At 35.1% G+C, this 22641-nt stretch overlaps 3 protein-coding genes across 9 annotated transcripts; 2 read left to right on the top strand and 1 right to left on the bottom strand.

Annotated features, from left to right (window-relative positions):
* Positions 1-1852: 1852 nt before the first annotated feature.
* Positions 1853-5922, top strand: LOC109170791 (aminoacylase-1-like). Of its 6 annotated transcripts, none has more exons than XM_019319962.1 (5): positions 1853-2814; positions 2913-3050; positions 3900-4139; positions 4231-4361; positions 5645-5922. In XM_019319962.1, the coding sequence occupies exons 1-4, from the start codon at positions 1954-1956 to the stop codon at positions 4354-4356; spliced, it is 1365 nt and encodes a 454-aa protein (XP_019175507.1). In that variant the 5' UTR covers positions 1853-1953; the 3' UTR covers positions 4357-4361; positions 5645-5922. The 6 variants fall into 6 exon arrangements, with proteins under 6 accessions (XP_019175507.1, XP_019175506.1, XP_019175508.1 ...); XM_019319961.1 differs by lacking the exon at positions 5645-5922 and adding an exon at positions 4414-4567 and having other exon boundaries at positions 4231-4380; XM_019319963.1 differs by lacking the exon at positions 5645-5922 and having other exon boundaries at positions 4240-4567.
* Positions 5923-6616: 694 nt separating this feature from the next.
* On the top strand, positions 6617-8333 carry LOC109170792 (omega-hydroxypalmitate O-feruloyl transferase). Its single transcript, XM_019319967.1, has 2 exons — positions 6617-7141; positions 7284-8333. The coding sequence occupies exons 1-2, from the start codon at positions 6686-6688 to the stop codon at positions 8148-8150; spliced, it is 1323 nt and encodes a 440-aa protein (XP_019175512.1). The 5' UTR covers positions 6617-6685; the 3' UTR covers positions 8151-8333.
* A 1924-nt stretch (positions 8334-10257) lies between these two features.
* LOC109170790 (protein MICRORCHIDIA 7-like) lies at positions 10258-22176 on the bottom strand. 2 transcript variants are annotated; one of them, XM_019319958.1, is made up of 20 exons: positions 21684-22176; positions 20652-20726; positions 20499-20533; positions 18753-18831; positions 17100-17192; positions 16900-16984; positions 16238-16313; positions 15447-15575; positions 14421-14519; positions 14229-14330; positions 13552-13713; positions 13370-13465; positions 12453-12504; positions 12265-12376; positions 12077-12141; positions 11511-11863; positions 11192-11289; positions 11011-11098; positions 10660-10782; positions 10258-10559 (listed from the first exon to the last, which is right to left on the bottom strand). In XM_019319958.1, the coding sequence occupies exons 1-20, from the start codon at positions 22051-22053 to the stop codon at positions 10491-10493; spliced, it is 2361 nt and encodes a 786-aa protein (XP_019175503.1). In that variant the 5' UTR covers positions 22054-22176; the 3' UTR covers positions 10258-10490. The 2 variants fall into 2 exon arrangements, with proteins under 2 accessions (XP_019175503.1, XP_019175504.1); XM_019319959.1 differs by having other exon boundaries at positions 11511-11860.
* Between the last annotated feature and the right edge of the window lie 465 nt (positions 22177-22641).

Raw genomic sequence — 22641 nt, 5'->3', positions numbered from 1 at the left:
AAATGCTCATGATTTACTATCTTGCCTTTGCAATTTCAAAAAAATAGTTTACTGCTTCAAATTGATGACAAAGGGTAGTGCATTTTATATTTGAATTTACTCCATAGAAGCATTGTAATTACTCATTTTGTGAATTTGTTAAACAAATAATTTACCACGAATTTAAACATTAATTCATTTTGTGTTGCTGCATTTTGACCTGCAAGACTCGTTGAGTTCTAATTCAGTTTTCCTTCACTGCACTTGTTCAGAGAGGTGTTGTTGATGACTTCTTTTCGGATCTCTGATGATGATGGTGATGGTGATGGTGATGGTGATGATGATGATGATGATTATTATTATTATTATTAAACACTTATATAAATAAAATTGAGCTTATAACGAAATAAATATAACAAATAATCAATGCAAGTCCACTGGACCTAGTATATTGACGCTATGCACAACTTATGGCAATTTATATTATGAGACCAGAGTCTATATAGCATTGTAGATCCTGTATCAAAACAATATAATTTTGATCTTTAAATTGTAATGATTATACAGTTTTTTCGTATTTCATGTTTATACACAACTACTAATATATTTCAAGTACATAATTTATACTTTGATATATAACTTAATAACGTAAGACACAACAACTCACAACATAAGACACATATACTTTGTAGTTAAAAATGAACTATAACGTGAATTGAAATACCAAACAGCTGTTGTTAAAAGTAAATCGAAAACGACATCATATAGGACCAAGGTCCACAACGTAAAGATCCACAACTTACTAGCAAGTTTGTTGGAAGCTACCAACTCCCATGGGCCAATGACTAATTAACATATGACAAAAGTCTAATGGAAGTCAATGAAAGGCCATGTTTGATAAATAGTTGTGATAAGGAATATGTAAATACGATCAGATGTATTTGTACGATGTTGATCGGGACCAACCATCTCTGCTCGGACCTAATCCCATCTTCCGACCAAAGTTTTCAATATGAATAAGCATCTGATAGACTCCCCTTGATGTTGTACCAACCATTCCTGATTGGACTTGATCATAAAGCACATTAACATGATTAGTTGCTTTTGTATTTGTCTAAAACATGGTATAAAAAGCTACTATATATTTCTTAAGGAAAAATAGGAATAAGGTCCAAATTAGCTACCGAACGTAACCTGAAAGTGTAATTATGTCATGAGACGAAAAAAAGAGTGCAATTAGGTCACCGGACACTCTAAATGTATTCAATTTCACCTGATAGCATGTTACCATTAATTTCATCAGGTTGACTTTGATGGTGAGTTACTTTTAAATAATTTTTAATAATAAATTATAAAAATAATAAATAATAAATAATAAAGTTAATTATTAAAAATTATCCATTTTGCATTTATTTTTTATTTTTTTATTTTTAAAGTTAATTATTAAAATTATCAATTTCACCCTTTTTTAATTTTTTTTATTTTAAAAAAATTAATTATTAAAAATTATCCATTTCACCGAGTGTTTTTAAATTTTATTTTTTATTTGTAAATTTAATTATTTTTAAAATACTAACTCACCTAAGCAGGCAACCTGATGTAATAGATGGTAAACTATTATCAGGTGAAATTGCATACATTTGAGTGTTCAGCGGTGCATTTTTTTGTTCAGTGACTTAATTGCATTTTTAAGTTACGGTGGCCAATTTGAACCTTATTACAGACAAATATGAAGGGATGTTATTTTTATAGTGATTTTATATATATATATATATATATATATATATATATATATATATATATAAATATCAATCATTTTTTTTCGTTTGAATGTAATTTTTTTTAAATAATAGAAGTATTTATGGTAGTGAAAACAAACTCCAGCACAGGCACAAAGATACTTCTGCAACTCCTGCAAATTAAATTCCTGCAATAATTCAACATCCTCTGTCGTCTGCAGACTGCAGCTTCATCATGCTCATTTGCCTCTCTGCTGTCACACTCTTCCTCTCCCTCGTCGCAGCCGGAGAACAACCAACGGCGGGGGCGCAGCTGAACTGCTCACCCGTAACCCACTTCCAGCAATACCTTCGAATCAACACCGCCCACCCCAACCCTGACTACGCTTCCGCTGTCAGTTTCCTCACCGATTTTGCAAACTCCATCCCCGGCATCCGGTCGAAGCTTTTATATTTCACTTCTCCGCCAAACAAGCCCTTACTTCTACTCACTTGGCTCGGTTCCAACCCTTCGCTCCCCTCCGTTCTCTTCAATTCCCATCTCGATTCCGTCCCCGCCGAGCCCACCAAGTGGTCCCACCCACCCTTCTCTGCCCACCGCTCCTCCGACGGAAAAATCTTCGCTCGAGGAGCCCAAGACGACAAGTGCATCGGCATCCAGTACTTGGAGGCTATCAAGGCCATCCAAAGCAGCTCCCCCGGATTCACCCCTCTTCGAAATGTCCACATCTCCTTCGTGCCCGACGAGGAAATTGGTGGGTTCGATGGCATGGCGAAGTTCGTGGAGTCCCAAGAGTTCAAGGACTTGAATGTGGGTTTCGTGTTAGATGAAGGCCAGGCCTCTCCCACTGATGAGTTCAGGGTGTTTTACGCCGACAGGGTCCCTTGGCATATGACAATTAAGGCTGTGGGGATGCCCGGACACGGATCGAGGCTGTACGATAATTCTGGCATGGAGAACTTGATGAAGTCTGTGGAGATAATCTCTAAATTCCGGGATGCACAGTTCGATAAAGTCAAGGCCGGCCTGGCAGCCAATTCGGAGGTTATTTCGGTTAACCCTGTATACTTAAAGGCTGGGACTCCATCCCCAACAGTGAGTTGATTGAAATTGCAGATGATCTCTTCCGTTTCATTAACTATTTGTCTCTTACAAAGGAAGGATTTAATGCTAATGTGGAGTTCATTGCACAGGGATTCGTGATGAATATGCAACCTTCAGAGGCTGAGGCTGGATTTGATATTAGGATGCCACCAACAGCTGACCCAGAGTTAATGAGGAAAACTATTGCGGAGGAATGGGCTCCGGCTTGGAGGAACATGACATATGAGGTTAACTCTTATCGTATTATATATTAGTTGTCATTTGTATATATGAACAAGTTTTTTCTCTTCCTAATTCCTATAGAGGGAGGGAGGGAGGGAAGGGTCAAACCTTTGTTTGTGGAATATAATTTTGCTCTCTCATTAAAAAGGAAGTTAGGAGAGGAAGGGAAAGGCAAGAAAAAGAAAGACGAGGAAGAATTGTTAGTTATGGCGCAGAGAATAAAACTGTGGGATTAATTTTCTACTTGATTACTGATTTTTCCAGTCAATTGTATTATGACTTATTTTTACAAGCAATTACTTGGTGCTTCTGTGAATAATATAATTACTTTACATATCAATAAAGGAAACTGTGACAATTTCCGCTAGATTTCAACTTTCTTAAGTTTAGAATATTTCCTTTATATTGTAAAAGAAGTTGCCATGAGTTTGCATATACTCCATACTACTTTTCTTTAGACTAGAAAGGTTATCTATATTTACTACATAGCATTTAATTTCCCGACTGTGTAATATCAATCAATTGGCTAACCAACTTGATAGGCTTCAAAAATGAATCATGTTTCGGTACATTCATACATTGCAATCACAGTTGTTAACCTGCAAGAGATTTGTCTTTTTCCAAACTGAATCAATTATATTCCTGGTCTGATTTTGTTTTCCATATTTTAAAGTTTTTATGAGTGGTAATGGAGGGACTCTATTTTTTGTTGTATTTTTTTTTTTTTTTTCTGCTTCTGCTTTTAGGCAAATATTCTAACCCTCATTTGATCCGTTTTATTGTATTCATGATATGTTATTTGTATTCAATTCTTCATTGTTGACAAAATTCTTAGGCCCCGTATGATGTTGCAGATTATAGAGAAGGGAAACTCAAGAGACTTTATGGGACGCCCTCTGGTAACACCCACTTCAGATTCCAACCCTTGGTGGTGTGTTTTTAAGGAAGCCATTACAAAGGTTGGTGGCAAAATTGCAAAGCCTGAAATTTTGTCTTCAACTACTGATGCTCGTTTCATGAGGGAAAGAGGAATTCCAACTTTGGGCTTTTCCCCCATGAAGAATACACCAATTTTACTTCATGACCATAATGAGGTTTGCCAAAGTTGTCAATACATATCACCAATCCTTTACTACTTGTAATTCATCCTCTATCCACATAGTTCGTAATGTACTTTCTTTGCAGTTCCTCAAGGACACTGTTTTCTTGGAGGGGATCAAGGTGTATGAATCAATAATCAAAGCATTGAGCTCTTTTGAGGAATATTCTTCATGTAATCAAATACTTATACAGAGCACCTGTCAGGGTTAAAATTGGTATGATCTTCACCTCCTTTCAGGGTTAATGCTTGTCATGTACTCATGTCTATACTCTGATTTGAAATTCAAGACTTTTATTCATCTTAATTTTGGTTCTGTAATTTGCAGCATTTAACAGGGTAATACTTGATTACTGATTTTTGTTGGTCTTGTAACTTCTCTTATATTGTTTGTTTTGCATAGTAAGTTTTTCTATTGGAATATCCAATCTATACCAAAATAAAAATAAAAATATTGAGGTCATTATATTTCTAAATTAACATGTAAGAAAGTTTTCTTTTTAACTTATGGCTATTTTCATCATATATTTGCTTAACAAGAATAATTAAACCTTTTATGCTTCAATTCTTGTTGGTTTTTTCTGTCTGTTAGATTTGTATCTTCTCTCCTAAACCAGGGTGACAAAAACTTCTCTCATAAATCTGCTTAACAAAGATAATCAAACGAATTAGCATCTTCTGCTTAGACTGGTTTTCCCTTACTTAAGCCACATATAAATTTTGGAATAAGGTTCAAATTGGCTTCTGAATGTAACTGAAAGTGTAATTAGGCCATTGAAAGAAAAAAAAAAAAGTGCAATTAGACCACTAAACACTCTAAATATATGCAATTTCACCTGATAGCAGGTTACAATCCATTTCATCAGATTGCCTGCTTACGTGGATGGTGAGTTGGTATTTTCAAATAATTTTTAAAATTTAACATTAAAAAAAAAAACAAAAAAAAAAAACACTGAGGTGAAATGGATAAAATTGGACGGTAAGACTAAATGTGATACAAATTACTTAGTCATGCACTTAATTTTGAAAATATTAATAGTTAAGGACCAAATGTGATACAAATCACATAGTCATGCACCTAATTTGAAAATATTAATAATTAAGGATCAAATTTGATACATATAAATAGTCAATGGACCAAAAATGAAATTTGTTTATTACTTATTTTCAAATCTGATTTATGTACATAATATGTGTTCACAGGGATAGAATTTCACAACAAAAGATACAAAAATTCATAACATAAGACACAATTACTAATTTGTTTTAGGTACAAAATTCATACTGTTAAAATGCATAATTTTATAACCAAAACACAAAAAATCACAATATAAGACACATACACATGCACCCTATTCAGTGCATTGTGAACCCTATTCCATGATATAAAGATTGTAGAAAGTGAGAGTCCCCATAATATTTTCCATCTTCTCTCAAATCCTAAGGGCCGGTTTACTAAATAGATCACAGATCTGACACTTGCTTACCTTGGTTGGATAGGGAAACCAAGAAATGTTAGTGAAGGCTAACTTAGAGGCGCTAGCAAAGAAGAGCAGAAATGTATACTATATACTGCTGCCTGCCTGCTATAAAGATTGTGAAGAATTTAGATTTTGATATTGTAAGTAATAAGTTGGTGCCTTTATTATTTATTTAGCCACACCAGGATATGCAAAATGTATCAATCAATTTGTAATACAGATGGTGAGATGTGAAATGGCCTCCAGTCCGTCCTACTGGATCCTTCCCATTTCGGAGTAAATTTAATGCACAAAAAAGCAGAGGTGAACTGAAGGCAGAAGGCTAAGGCTATAGTTATGGATGTAATAAATAAGATGATGAGTACTACATGATGTTGAAGGTGAGGCTGGAGATGACGGAATTAATCCATCAGTGGAAACATGGAACATTGTGAGATGTAATATGTTTGTCCGAGCCCCGCCTGAGACCATTGCCCATTAACTTGATAAATTTGATACGACTATCTCATCCATAAATAAATAAATAATGTTGAAATTTATATAGGATGGATGACATTTACGAATCTTCTTCTAATGCTAGCAACATTGGCCAGCAGGTTCAATCCTTCGGATCGGCTGTTATCTAATTATTATGATTAGGAGAGATTTAAAAAAAAAAAGAAAAAAAAAAAGTCAAACTAAAGGAATAAATAGCAGAATTTGGATGCCTACCTTACCAAACAAGGTATCTCATATTCAAGACTGGTAACATTTTGTTTCCTGGCCAGTGGCCTACCCACACCCTCCTCCTCCTCAATGACGCCAGCCCACCATTTTGTTCTACTAATAAAAAATTTCATTTAATTTATTAACAAATCTATTGCGTATACTTGTGAAAAAAACCACTATCTGTCCCTTTCAATCGTACATCTTTGTTTACCAAAACCCATCAGACACTGGAGCTCTCTCTCCCATGTCCCTCCTATATAGCTTGTTTCCTGGTGCCATTGTGGAGTACGTACACCGGTCCGGCCTATAGAGTTATTGTTTAGTATCAGCAACAGCAACAGGAACAGGAGCCATGGAGAACGGAAACGGGTGCAGGGCGGGGCAGGCGGTTGAGTTGAGAGTTAAGCAGTTGGGAGAGGCAACGTTGGTGCCCCCGGCGGAGGAGACACATAGGGGGCTATACTTCCTGTCCAACCTGGATCAGAACATTGCGGTACCTGTTCGCACTATCTACGGCTTCAGGTCGGGGCCGGGCGACAAGCAAAATTTTGGGGAGGTTATTAAGAATGCCCTGTCTCGAGTTCTGGTGCATTACTACCCCTTGGCGGGGCGACTGACGATTAGCCCCCAGGGGAAGCTGATCGTGGATTGCACGGGCGAGGGGGCTGTGTTTGTGGAGGCCGAAGCTAATTGCCGCGTTGAGGATATTGGTGACAATACCAAGCCTGATCCTGTCACTCTTGGCAAGTTGGTTTATGACATTCCAGGCGCCAAAAACATCCTGGAAATTCCTCCACTGGTGGCTCAGGTTGGGATTTAGTTTGCACATTTCATTTCATGATCTAATTGCGCATATACATATAAAATTAATAATTGTAAAAAAAAAAAAAAAAAACAAAAACTAACAAATTCAGTTTTCATAAACAACGTATATATATATGTACGTACAGGTGACCAGGTTTAAATGTGGAGGGTTTGTTCTTGGGCTGTGTATGAACCACTGCATGTTTGATGGGATTGGAGCTATGGAATTTGTTAACTCCTGGGGTGAGACTGCGAGAGGCCTCCCCATTAAGGTCCCTCCATTCCTGGACAGAAGCATCCTCAAGGCTAGACATCCACCCAAAATTGAATTCCCCCACCATGAGTTCGCAGAGATCGATGATATCTCCAACACCTCCCATCTCTACGACAAGGAGGAAATGCGTTACAGATCCTTCTGTTTCGACCCGGACATGCTCCTGCGCCTCAAGGCCAGCGCCATGGAAGACGGAACCCTATCCAAGTGTACCACTTTTGAAGCTCTGTCTGGGTTCGTCTGGAAAGCCAGGACTCAGGCGCTGCGAATGAAGCCGGAGCAGAAGACCAAGCTTCTGTTCGCGGTGGATGGTCGGTCCAGGTTCCAACCACCCCTCCCTGCCGGATACTTTGGCAACGGGATCGTGCTCACCAACTCCCTCACCAGCGCCGGGGAGTTAGAGGAAAAACCCCTGTCCTTTGCGGTGAATCTGGTTCAGGAGGCGGTGAACATGGTGAGCGACGCGTACATGAGGTCCGCAGTGGACTACTTCGAGGTGAGCAGGGCTAGACCTTCGCTCACCGCAACGCTCCTCATCACCACCTGGTCCCGCCTCTCCTTCCACACCACGGATTTCGGCTGGGGAGACCCCATTGTCTCCGGCCCCGTTGCGCTTCCCGAGAAGGAAGTTATCCTCTTTCTTTCTCATGGGAATGAGAGGAAGAGCATCAATGTTCTCCTGGGATTGCCAGCGTCTGCCATGGACACTTTTGAACACCTTATGCCGCACCACTTCTGAATCGATTTCATTTCTATTTTCTTGCCTTGCCTTGCCTTGCCTTATGCGTCGTCTACTCTATTGTACTGTACTGTATTATTATTTATTTCAATTCGTAGATACTAAAATGCACGCTTGCTTCCTTCCTTCTATTGTATACCATACAAATCGTTTGTCTTTATCAAAAGCAACAATTTTTTTTTTATTTTTAAATTTTAATATAAAAAGGGCAGCTGTTTGATGTAATTAAATTGTGAACATTATATTATTCACGAATGGGATGGAATATATGGACAGTCACTGCTTTACTTAATAACGATTACCACTTTACTCTACCATATATCATTATTGGGGTTGGCTCCCCGTATCCGAGTCGAGTCAAACGGTTCGGGTCAAGATTTACGGGTCAAAGTCAAACCTGCTTGTGCACGTGCCTATATAAAGGGCCTTTACCTTCCATTTTGGGGATTCCACTCGCTCTCTATGCATTGTTCTCTCCGTTCTCTCTAAAGCAACATACAAGAGCATATGAATAAAAGAGATTGCTTTGTTCTACATCTCCTTGTCCATTATATTGTTCATACACATACATTCTATAGCCCGGAATTATCCACATCAGGGGTGTTTGGTAAAGAGAAATTGTAATTTCTTTCCCACTTAATTTTAACAAGTGAAAATTTTCAAAATTTGATTCGAAAGAACTACAATTCCTCAAATATGAAGAAATGCAAATCCTACCTCTCCCCTAGAAATTACATTTCCATAATACATGAGAAGAAATTTTAAAGTATGAGAACCAAATTATCCTCCTTAATAATCCTTCATCTTTCCTTAGATATTGGCCCTGTTTGGTAAAATGGCTGTTAGCTGATTGTGTTAATTAAAGGGTATAAATAATTGATAACATTAGCTGATTGTAGAAAAGTGTTTGGTAAATTAGCTGTTAGCTGATAGCTGTTTAGTATAATTCCTTTTCTCAAAAAGCTAATTGAAAAAGTTGCTTGAAGTAGCTTTTTGAATTTTAGTCATTTGGAATTGTAAAAATCTAATTAACCAAACATTTATATTGATATTTTATCTAAATCAAACAATTACCAAGCATGTATATACTCCACATTATTCTATATGTTGGTCGAGAGTTGAGACTTGTATTCAATCCATCTATCTCAAAGTCTCTCTCGGCTTTACATACACACCCACTCAAACACCTGATGTTGAGTGTAATAAACATGCCATTTAAACAAAACACTTGAGTTATTCTTTGTTTTAAATTGATCAAAAACTTGTGTTGCAATGATGAAAATAGCATATGCCATCTTTCTCCAGTCGTTATACCCTACACCACGGCGCATATAGCACTGTGTGCCGCGCGCCTCCCAAAACGACGTCGTTTCGGGAGGCGCGGTAGGAAGTTGATGGGATTATGTGTATTTGTTCACACAATTATGTGTATTTGTTCATACAGTTATGTACATTTTTTATACAATTATGTACATTCTTTTTATACAATTATGTACATCCGAATCAGAAAATTTGTGTGTATTATGCTAAGAGTTGATGTATATTATGTTAAAAGTTTATATTTATTATGTATTATGTTAGATTATGTGTATTATCTTTTAAAAAGAGTATATATATTTTGTTATATAATTATGTACATTCATGTATACAATTATGTGTATTCTAGTATAACATTATGTACATTTTTGAACAACAGATTTTTTTTTAAAGAAAAAGTTACGGACAGGAAATTTCTAAAAAAAAAAAAATAAATAAAATTAAAATGACGTCGTTTTGCATCTAGGCGCACAGTGCAACGCGCACCGTGGTGTAGGATATAAATTGACATCTTTCTCCACCAGAGGGAGGGAGCAAGAAACGGCAATAAGATAAGAAGCAGGCTGTAGCTTCTAAAACGAGTCTGTCCAATCAGCCCGGATAACAAAACCAAGCATAAGCATTTGGACTGACTACAAGGCAAAGGAAGCCAGTTTGCAGGCAGCTAGAGTTGTACAGGTATGTATGTTATGTTGAACATTTTTGTAATCCCTAACTACCTGCCTGCCTGCGTTACATAGATGTACATATTGTGTTATGTATATAGGAGTCGTAACCCCATCACGCACAATTAACAATGTAACATTGCATTTAGGGTAAGGATAGGGTTGGGTCAATCAAATGTGAAGCACTACTATTATACCAACACAAAATATATATAAAAAGTAATTTGCACCCTATCCCTACTGCATTGGTGCATTAGTGCGTGCATATACAACACAGATGGGATGACGATTGAGGCTAGCTAGCTAACACATCAAATCAAATATAAACTAGATTTCAGCTACACCCAACTTCCCATTACTAGACTTTTGACTTTCTTTCTAACATCATTATCTTATCAAGGAGCTCTTGGATAGTATTTGAGGCATCCTACAACAAACAAAAGTCAAATCCAGTAAACCATATCACAATCATCATTTAATAATAATAATAATAATAATAATAAGATGATATTATTTCTATTTCAAACCTTCAACTTCTTTCTCAGATTTTCCTCTTCCGTGTCACGTCGTTGCCGCTCCTCAGAAAAAATGTCTATCAACCTTTCTTGATCCTTGTTCAGTTCCTCAATTTTTTGTTTCAACTCCTCCACCTGATGTAAAAACAATTCAACCTATTTTCAATTTTCGCTACTAAACACACACACTTCCACACAACATACGAAATTTAATGATTGTTACACAATCTCAACATGCAAAACTGATGCAAACAGTGAGCGAAGCAAGATAAGAAGAATATCATGAATGCCCACAAGTAGAATACACACACATGTAAAGAAATGATTTGCACACAAAGCTGAAAACTGTGAAAAAAAATATACCTGAGCTTCAAGTGATTCACATCTCTCTCTTTCATTCTGTAAATCATTCAGCAAATCACCTAAAATATCTTCCTCTTTCCTTTTCAGTCTGTAGGAAAAGAAATATGATTTTAAAACTAGTCACAAGACAATTACGCATGCTCTCAATAAATCAGTAGTAGTATTAAACAAATATATCAACCTTTCTTTTAGTTCACAGTTCTCCTTTTTCAACTGATTTATGGACTCCAATAAGGAAACTGACGAATGCGAACCTCCGCTCACATTACCAATATCTCGCTGTCAGACAATAAAATATGGTAAAAGCATTAATATGTGAACAACTTGAGACTACCTAATTTTATCCGCATCTATGATTGAGTATGAAATGTGATATTAATGAATGAAACATTTAAACAATTCAAACAGTTGATTCTATTTGCACATCTGGCACGCATAAACTAATACAGATCAATAAAACTACCACGAATGATAAAATTGAACAAAAAACTACAAAATACCTTGAATTCTGAATTTCTTGTGACATAATTTTGTCTCCCAGGTGACCCATCTTTGTTAGCTTCTCCATATGTAAATCCTGGAGGCGATTGCATTGTTTTACCAGTAGCTTTTCCACTATTTTTGCTAGGAGTTGACTTTGGAGAAAAACCATTTGCTGTATTCTTTTCCACACTAACTTGCACATCATCATCACTGTCATCTTCAAGGGGCACCGATGACTCTACATGTGTTCTTCCAGATAGTCTAGTTCCAGCACTCTGCTTTCCATTGAGATGCCTAGTATCATGACTCTTGTCAGACTTTGCGGCACTCTTATTTTTATGTTGGGGAGTTGGAGTGGCAAAGTCATCTTCTGATAAAATAAACAGTTACAAATTAGTAAGGCCCTTGTACTCTCTCTTTTTTTTTTTTTTTTACAATCTGATTTTTCCTTTTTACCAGTCAAATTGAGATGCTCAAGAACAATATCATCAATAGCCTCCAAAATAGGAAAATGATAACATTGTAGTAATTCCATATAACTGTTGTAAAAGCGGTACTAAATACAAGTGATGGTGGTAAGTACCTCTTTCTTGACTAGCTTTCCTTTTCCACCTTATAGAATAGCCAATTTTGTGACAATTTTGTGTCCTAAAATGAACATGTAAGAGCAATTAATAACATTTGAAATTGAAAATAATATAAATAAAATTATAAACACAAACTGAATTTTAATTTATTTAAAAAACAAACAAACAAGCACTTGGAGCATACCAATATGTCTTTTGCATTTGAACTAATTTTGCCTCAAGTCGTGCAAGAACAGTGGTGCGCTCAAACCCTTGCTTATCATGTGCTGGTTCAACAAAATTCGCCTCCAAAACGCCTACAAAGTAAATGATGTGAAATTAGCAGTTAGGGTGCACAAACATAGAAACTACATGCTACAGGCAAAATCAAACCTATGACTCCACGACCATCACTTCCAGCGGGATTCCAAAGCCTCCAAAATGGCTAACAAAAGAAAGGAAATTATAAGTGCGGGAAAAAAAATAGCAACCGAATAATTAATTAGAAACCTATATGAAGAGAAACAGGGCAGTAGAACAAGGTGCTTAACTGCTTATAATATAAAACGAAACACAGTTGCAGAATTCTTAAAGCCTGTTATAATTTAAGATTGGACTAGAGTCACTCAATTAGCCTTAACCCATATGTTCTCTCTTATTTCTATCAATGTGGACTCTTAACACTCCCCCTCAAGTGGACAACTGGGCAATTTTGAATCTAACCGGTTGACCACTTAAAATTGGACTAGATCCTCCCCTGAAACAAAAGCTCTGAATGCCACCAAAAGTGAACCGAACAAGCGGGCTTACGAAAGCTTGGACGCCACCAATACCCATTACCGGGTGAACCCAAGGTGGACTGAACATGCTCTGATACCATGTTATAATTTAAGATTGGGCTAGGGTCACTCAATTGGGCTATAATGCACATTGGCCAAAGTGCCAAACCACACTAAAAGATTGAATCCAACCAATTAACTAGTCTAACTCATGGCCTTATAAACCCATATGTTATCTCTTATTTTATCAATGTGGAACTCTTAACAAAGCCATTTACACATATGAAAGGTGATCAAGCCCTAATCAAAGGCAAAGCCTGTTACAACATTGCATATACATGCATACATACATATAGAAAAATAATAAAAATTCACTGAAACAAACTGGGTGAACCTAAGCAGGGAAAAAAAAAACAAAAGCAGAACCAACAAAAACACATCAAAGAAGCATAACCAATTATAAGACTACAGGACACATCAACAGCTGCACCAACTGTGAAAATGAGTGATAAGGTCAAATATAAAACAAACCTTGATAAGTCGATTTTTGTGATAAACATTAAATCCTTGAACATCAATGTGAGCTTTTGCATCCTTCACAAACCCAATAGTTACAACAGCAACCATCTAAAAAAGCAGAACAAAATATAATAAGAAATAATCAAGTAATGGGTCATAACAAGCTAAAAACAGAAAAGTTCAGAAAACATTACATTAGAATCCTTTGGGACCCCATCTGCACCAGTTTGAGGGCGATATGTGACTTCTTGGGTCATCATCATATCATTTACTATGTTGTGATGCTCAACATCTTTACCACGAAGAATAATTCGAAAGCTGGGTGGAACTCTAAGGTAGAGAATTGATGCATAACTCTGAAAATTGAACAAATCACCATAGTGATCCCAAAATTCGGGGGGAGAGGGGGGGTGTTGGAAACAAATTATCACAAGGAGAAAACTCAAGTGAAGATCCATAGTGTTTGTCACTAACTGCATGTTTGCTTCGCAAAATCAAATTTGGTGTAATAGGAATTATATTCCACAAGGAATAGATTAGGTAATACTAAAATAGGATTCCCATTCTATTATTTATTTAGTGTATTATGTATATATACCTATATTTGTGCGTACATATGTAAAGATACATATACATATACAAATATTTTTATTTATATGTATAGATAAACAATTTCAAAGTAAGGGTATTTTTGCTTTTGATTGATTATTCCATTTCTATTCTTAAACCAACTACCCAAGTTCTTTTTTCATTAAAATACATAAAAGATAATGCTTTCATTTCAAGGCATGACTTGCAAGCAAGTTAAGGCATCTATGCCTACACATGTAATTACTTCAACAATAGAATAAGAGATAAGAGATCAATTTACCCTTAACGAATGTCGATAAGTCAAAAAATGCCGAGAGTTAGGATATTGTTTTGCCATCTGTATGCTTTTATCATCTCGATTGACACCCCTTATTTGGATATCCTGAAGAGGAAAGATATAGCAATCTAAATAGTACTCCAGGGCATCCTATTGAACTGAGAAAAGAAGACAAATTAAAAACTTAAAGCATACACGTGGATCAGCATCAAAATCTAATTCCAGGAGACCTTGGTCATCTTCCCATAGATTGTATATCACAATTCTTGTACCATGATCTTTCATCTGATTGAACTGCAATGTACCAGAAAATGAGTATAAAAGAAATTCAGCATAATAGATAACCAAAAAACAAAAACAAAAAAACAAAAAAACAAAATCAAAGAAATTTCATAATTTATCAAAAAATTCTCTATCTTGATAAATAACGTCATAATATCATAATCAAAAAGCTTAATTCAAAACAAAAATGTTACATTGATATATAAGTTTTAAATTATAAGTCAGATTTACATAACAATGGTAAGTTAGCATTTTGTATCAACATTAATTTCTCTACAATAACTAATGTCACAATTGGGTCATTAAATTATTTTTTTTAAATCCATTCTTAAAAGCCTAATCCAAAGCAAAAAAATTAGATTACAAGGAAAAGCAATATTATTTTCATCATTCACTTCCCCAAGTTACCTTGATATCACTTGGTATATATTGATGTGCTAAGTAAATGAAATACTATAGACTATCAGAAAGTTACTTTATTAAGATCTATGTAATCACAAAGGTTTGTAGGATTCTAAGGTGGGGACATGACTGAAGGTGTTCACCAGAATCAGTAAATCAACATTCATGACAGAGCTAATGTTTTCAGTGTGGCCCTTTATCCAACTAATCTTGCCCACTCTCAATTTTGGGATATCCCATTAACCTTTTCTCTATTCCAACAAACCATCATTTAGAAGTAGTAAAACACTAGTGACAAACTTCTTCATTTCCTTCACCAGAAAAAAAAAAAAAAAAAAAAAAAAAGTCCCTAAAACTCTGCCAGAAGCCAGGGACACAAGATTATGGGACAGGGAGTACTATGGCATGCATTTCCTTGTTAATTGCATGAAACAGAGATTAAAAAACAAATTTTTTTTTTTATCTTTTTCCTTACCATAAAAAAATAAAAAATAAAAAGAAGAAGAAGAAACTCGAGAAAGAAAGGAAAAAGATTACCTGTCTAAGAAGATCAGCTTCACTTGAGAACGGGGACCACCTAACTATAGTTTCAATATTTCTGTTCCAGTCTTCAACAGACGACCGGATTATTTGACCCCACTCTTTCTCATTATTTTCATAATCAAGCTGTCTCATAATTCAATAGATGCAGCAAATGAGTTTGAAAAAGAAAATATAACTATTGCAGCTAAGCACCAAGCAGAATGAGGAAATACATAAAACAGTCAACAACATAAAAAATAAATATAAAAATTTGGATAAAATCAAATCTTACAAGAACTGGCTAACACATTAACTCATGCTAAGGATAACCATGTTGAATTTAACAGGATTTTCTTTGTCCAAGAAACAATAGTAGGAGCTAATTCAGTAAAAGAAACTGAGCTGACTTGAAAAGATAGAAGCCCACAAATCTAGTACTAAATCTCTTCACTTTTCCAAAATATGATATTTAATTTACTCCGTAATATGCATTGTACGATGGATTATCACTCTGCATTATTAAATCATATGTTAAATGTAATAAGTAGTTGGGCTATGTGACAAAAGGCAAACCATTCTTTTATTTACAAATTTCACGAACTTCAAACTAGTCTTTTACATTAAATGATTCAAAAAGATAAATGATTATGAAAACCTACACCACCAAGATTACATATCTGAACAATGAATTCAGTAAAAAGATAATCTTCTCCAATCATTGGTTCTATAATTTCACACTGAAATAAAAGCTTGTGATAAATAATACTTTCAATTAACAAAATCAGGGAATAACTCAATAACATTACCATGGGAACAACAATATCTTCCATCCCAGTGCTACGCAAAAAGGTGTAGGACAGCAGTCCTATACTCTGGGTAGGGCTGGAAGGAAATAAAATTAACTTAGTATCCACTCCAATAGCAACACTCAATCTACATGCTAATATAATAGGAATATCATAATTACTACACTCTAATCAACTGACACTTTTTAATTTCAAATGATTTGTAATGACAAAGCTGAGTAGAAAATTGAAAGAAAATATGTCAGATTTGTATGTTGAGCTTAGATGATTCATTTGGAAGTGTAAGAATAGTACAATACTTAAAAGAATGGAAGATGGCAGAAAATTTTTCCACTAGGCCATATCATGTGACACTATAACTTAATACATTGCATAAAGGTGAGACCTGAGCTAAAGAAAATAATAAAATGCTCAACAGTTTCAGTTTAACAATCATGAAAAGTAAGATTGTCATAGCTTTCCAAAGTTGAAAATTGCACACATCTATCACAAGTTCATCAGCCACACAAACTTCAGCTAGAAACTAATGGTAGTCATGCATAAAAAAGACAAGAATTGCATATTTAAGCTAATTGCAAGGTATAATAATAGAATGCAAATCAAGCTGAAATGTTTGAAATTCTAGAATAGAATCACAAGTAAACTAAGTGAGACAAAATAACCTCTTCCCATTATTCCCAGAACAGCGTGAAAAAACAATAACATCAGCTCCAAGCCTCATCGTACTTGTCTTAAATCCATTACCATCTAATAGGGCACAAAAAATATACATATAAATCAGGATGCAAATTACTTTCAAAAGCACCTGACCCGCAGGAAAGAGGTAAGAAAAAACGGTGCAAAACATCTCATTAAAACTTACACTGCCCGATTGTATCTGCTATTTTGCTTTTTGCAGAATATCCAAGAGACATGCATTGCCGAATTTTATCTGGGTCCATTCCACCACCATTATCTGATTAATCCATCAAACAACTTTAAAGAGTTACTAGCAATGCAATGAATTGGTGAATGGGAAAAAAATGTTTGCCATTATGCCATACTGGAGATGAATAGATGATAGATTTTGAATAAATGCATTCTGAAGCTCAGAAACTACTATGTTAGTCCCATTCTGTTTGCCACATTTCACATCACAAGGACAAACTAAAACTTATTTTGAACACATTCTTGAAGCATAATACTTGGGGCCCGTTTACTGACCAGAGAATTTCTCCAATTCTATGGAAAACCAAAGAATTTGAGAATAGAAAACAGAAAACATGTTCACTAGCACAGTTTCCATTTTGAAAACTGGAGAACTTTTAAAAATTGTTTATTCATTACTAAGATTGCATCCATTATCATCTTCTTTTACTTATCAACATCTTCTATATTTCTAGTCGCATTTACTTATATAAACATAAGTTATTCACTTACGCTTAAAGTTAGAGTTTAGACATTATTCACATTATCACAATTAAAACTTGAACTCTACACCAAAGTAAAAATTATATATATATACATTTTTATTCAAATGAATATATCCAACAACATTTTAAATATTAGCTCAAAAAGTATTAATATTATTTTTAGGCGAACTTAATAGGTTACTGGTTTGGATATATTTTTAGTTATGTTATATACGGATATAAATTTAGTTATGTTAAAAGTAAAAATTATATTTATTCCATTTAAACCAAACATATCTAAAAAAAAATTAAATATAATGTCTAAAAATCACTCGAAGAAGAAGAAGAAGAATAGCATGGAGCCTTGAAATATCCTAAATCAATATATTCCACTTGTCCAATTATTTGTCAATTAAGAATTGCATTCAAATTGTAAACATCATATGTCATTTTTTCCTGTGAAGGATTGGGTTACTAAAAGGAAAAGGGAATTACAACACCCAATACAAAGCTATTGGAAAAATGCCAAATACCCAATTAAAAAGGGCCGGTGTTTCTTTGTTTGAGTCTTTACACCTCAGTTGAAGAATGCCAAAGAAAGTGGAGTTTTAAATCCTACAAGAGGAGCCCTTGAATAGAGGACTAGGTCTTCAAGAGTTTAAACCACTCCAAAATCCAATGTTTACATATTTAGATCACTTGTTACACTCATTTGTGCTCATATTGGGTTGTATACGATTAAACTAGAGGAATTTAACAACTTAAGACAGATCGGCACAAAATTCTTTATACCTAATTCAACCCCTGGTAAGGCTATTCAAGACTTTCAAGGGGCATGGGTAGGAAATATTTAACAAAAATGGGGAATAGAACCATACTACCTACTCATTGCAATCCAAACAATAAGCAAACACAACAAGGATGAGTTGCCAATCAATTCATAGCCACCGTAAACGCAAAAATTGATTATTTCACACACTAGCAAACCACCTTGGCTATATCATTCACCTCTTCTCTCAAATAAAATGTAGTTGAGTCTACAGAGTTAGAACATTCCCTAATAACTTCAGAGAAACTATAGTTTCAAGAAAGAAATGATGTAAAGATAAATGCTGCAAAATTACCTTCGATCATCAACATTCTACTACCATCTTTCCTGCTCTTGACCATGTCTATGTTCACATATGTTGCTCCATTAATGACCTGAGCAAAGGTAGTAGAAAGAGAAAATTCACTTTGTGATAGTATCAAATTCAACCCTTCCATTAAATTTTAGAGTAAATCCATAAACTAAATGATCAATTTCTTATAGAAATATAGAAGCCCTAAAATTTACCCTAGGTTTAGCCCAACCAAGTATGTACTTTATATATAATCATGTGTTTCAATGTTGGAATGCATCCATCAGAATACATTACAATATTATTATTATTATTATTATTATTATTATTATTATTATTATTATTACTATTATTATACATTTATACTTCTTTGTCTAACTTACACATTTTAGCTTCCACCTCGCTTGAGGGTGGTGGCTTCATCAACTTGGATTTTTGAAAAGCGATATAAGATTTTGATGCCTATTGCATTGACTAAACCACATCCACTACAAAATAACAACCAGTGCTCCAAAAGGCGAAGGCGGTACAAATGAAATCCTAATGCCAGTGAAGGTTTCCCAAGCTCCTAAGAAATTCTTAGGTGCCCCAGAAACCGCATGTATTGACATTGAATAGAAACCTCATAATAGCTCAAAGCCCATAACCTTGTGGTCAACCATCTCCCTGCCAAATGAACTTCAACTCAACAGTTCTTCACTTCTTTGTCCAGTTTAGATGAGGCTTCAGAGGCACCTAGTAATTTCTTAGGATGCTTCCACAGAGGTAACCCATTAATTGACTCAATTGCACATTTTTGTCAAGTTCAAATGCTTAAATTGAGCTTTTTGGAGTGTAGGGGCCCAATAGCACTATCCAGCATAATCCTTATCCCTATTTATGTATCTATTTGTATACAGATCATATCTCCTTCTCTACGTGTATACTAGCATTATAATGCACTCTGAGTATAGTGATACAAATAATGTTTTATTTTGATAATTGATTTGTGTTATTATTTCTATTGATAACTTTAGAACAATGCCTTTTTCTTTTCATAACTTGCAAAAATATAGATATAGTGCCTGAGGTATGTGTGCCTTGGATGATTCAATATGCATATTAAAATGTACAAAGTACTTATGTCTTTCCTATGTAAGATTATGGAAGCTACAACTGATAAACCTTCAAAAACAAAGATCCAGACCAAGCAAAAACAAGAATTAAGATTATAAAGAATTTGTTGGAAAAGATGAAGCTTAATGACTTACAATTGCTTATTTCTTCAGTGGAGATGGAGATTTTGAGTGAGAGGAAAAATTCAATTCGGTAAGGTTTGTTTACATGAATTGGAATTTCAATTTTATATATATATATATATATATATATATATATATATATCTTAATGTACAAAATTAACCTTAGAGTTAACAAACTTAACTCCAATATCTAAAATACTGCTACAAAAGAGATGCCAATCAAGCAATTTTGAAATCAAGGACTAATATTGAGAATGCCACTATAGTCCAAGTACCAAAAAAGACCTTTTCTTGAAAACGAAAAAGGAAAAATAAAATAAAATACAAGAATAAATAAAACATTATAGCACAATATATCAAGCAAAGAAAAACAAGATGTCTGTCTCAATTCCTTAAGACCTTAACCACATTCCTTTCTATTTTTTTGTATCATTTGTCGCCTCTGTTAGGAGCCTATTATATATAGTGGGGCAAGACACATATGTAATCATAGAGCAATGAAAATGTATACCTCATCCAATGAGTTGTCCAAAAGCTCTGCAAAAGCTACAAATACACATTTAATCAAGCAGAGTTAAGGTCCACTTAGTAAGACCAAATTAAAATTCTTTATTATCAATTAAAAATAACTAGACCCAAGCTTAATAAACAAAATTCACCCTACCTCCAAGAACCCACTTATGACTGGTTGCATTAGAATGCAAGAACTTTGGATGAACTCTGACATGATCCATTCCACCTAAAGGAAAGAATAATAGATCACAACCAAGTACACCAAAACAAAAACAAATTCAATTAGAAATGTATTATCCAATTAACATTATCTCAGATACTTTAAATGTTTTCAACAATGATATCTACCCACCAATAGATAGTGGATACATCCACCATATCATATATCTTCAAGTAATTGACATGAAGAAAGGATATATCTTAGGAGTCATTTGGTTGGGGTGACCAAGAGAGGACTAGGGAGGATAGGTCAATTACAAGTTTACAACCCTCCCCACCCCCCTACTTTGTCTGCATTATGTGAAATGAACATCAACCCTAATCCCAGTCAACCTGGACTGAGCAGTATTGTGTGAGGGTGGGATTATAATCCCCAACAACAACCAAATTCCACTAAAGAAAAATAAATTCCAATCCAAGAAATAACAATGCCTACCAAAGGCTCAGCTGTTTGGGTGAGGTTGCAGTTCCCTGGAGCTATGAACTTGAGATAAATGATTGAATCTCTTGTTCGGTAATAAATTCTTTTAGAGTTTCTTTAGCAAGACAGTTGTTTATGTTACTTGCACATATCAGTCAAAAATTAAGTGTCATTATTCATTGTCTATAAATCTCAAAATAAATAAATAAATCTAGAAAAGAGTCTGATGCCTAATGTTCAATACATAGCCAGTTTTGAATAGGTTTGGAAATCCTCTGTATATCATTAAGAATCCCCTTTTTGGCAGGTCCTATAGTCAAAATACATCAGTAACTAAGTCATGCGGCTGGGAGATGGAAAAATGGAAAATAAGCTAAAAGCAAAAATAGCCACCGTATTTTGAACTAAAATCAAGGACTTCAATATGACAGCTTTAATTTAGAGAAAAATGAAGAGTGAAACCAATTTAAATAAAATTGCTTATTTATCCCTTGGGACTTCATTTATTAAAGTTTTAAAACATTCCTTAAGCAAATTATCTACCTGAGGATGATACCCAATCACCACGAGGTGCCCCTTCGAAATCCCCAGCTTTCCAAAACTGCTTGGAGCTAGTTTCCACAATGCAGGTCGGCACAGCACGACCGCTACTGGTCTCTGCCGGAGCTGGAGGCGGCAAGAGGAGAGGCTGCTCCACGGGCTCATGCAGAGGGTCTAAGAACCCCAATGGTAACGCGACGGACGACGTCTCCGCACTCTTTTGCTTCTTCCTGGGCCTGCCGTCCTCGGAGTCCGAATCGGAGTCGCTGCTGCTGAGATCGATAACGGACATAGGCATCGTGGCCGTAGAAGGTGGTTGCGACCCATGGTTCTCGAAGATTTCCTTCTTAACTCGATGCTTCGGATTCCCCATTAGATGAAAAAACAGAGTTCAAATCAAAGAGGGGCCTTCTAAATTTTATTTTATTTTTAGGTGAAGAAAGGGGAGAGAAGCAAGAGAATTCAATGTACTGTCAAAGCTTCGAAAAGCGGGGATAATTTACCTATTGTATTACTAATACCTAGAATATAGTGGTCTTTGCATAATTGTATGGGTAAAAATGCAACAGACGTATTACTTGCCCAGTTAAACCCCTATGATTTACCAGATGTGGTTTTATGTTAAGTTTTTTTTTTTTTTTTTTTCGGTGAAAAGTTTTATGTGAAGTTGATTTTATGATTAGGGAACTCATTTAATTTTGGGTTAGTTTTATTGGACTATCAGATTTATGGCCTTATGGGCTTTTTTATTTTTTAGTTGAGTAGGGCCTAATCCCAAACTTTGAATTATCAAGCGGGCTGAATTACTGAACTAAAATAAAAAAAAAGTAATAATGGTATCTAAGGGTGTGTTTGAAAACCTGAAAAATGAGTTCTGGAAATTATTTTTCAAGTTTTCATTGTTTGGATGTGCCTGGAAAATCAAGTCAACGAAAATCATTTTTCGTTGACTTTGGAAAAT

Source organism: Ipomoea nil, unplaced genomic scaffold (genome assembly GCF_001879475.1).
Source record: "Ipomoea nil cultivar Tokyo-kokei standard unplaced genomic scaffold, Asagao_1.1 scaffold3340, whole genome shotgun sequence".
Classification (NCBI taxonomy): Eukaryota; Viridiplantae; Streptophyta; class Magnoliopsida; order Solanales; family Convolvulaceae; genus Ipomoea; species Ipomoea nil.
The sequence above is the reverse complement of the archived record's forward strand: the minus strand, read 5'-3'. Positions and strand labels throughout refer to the sequence as shown.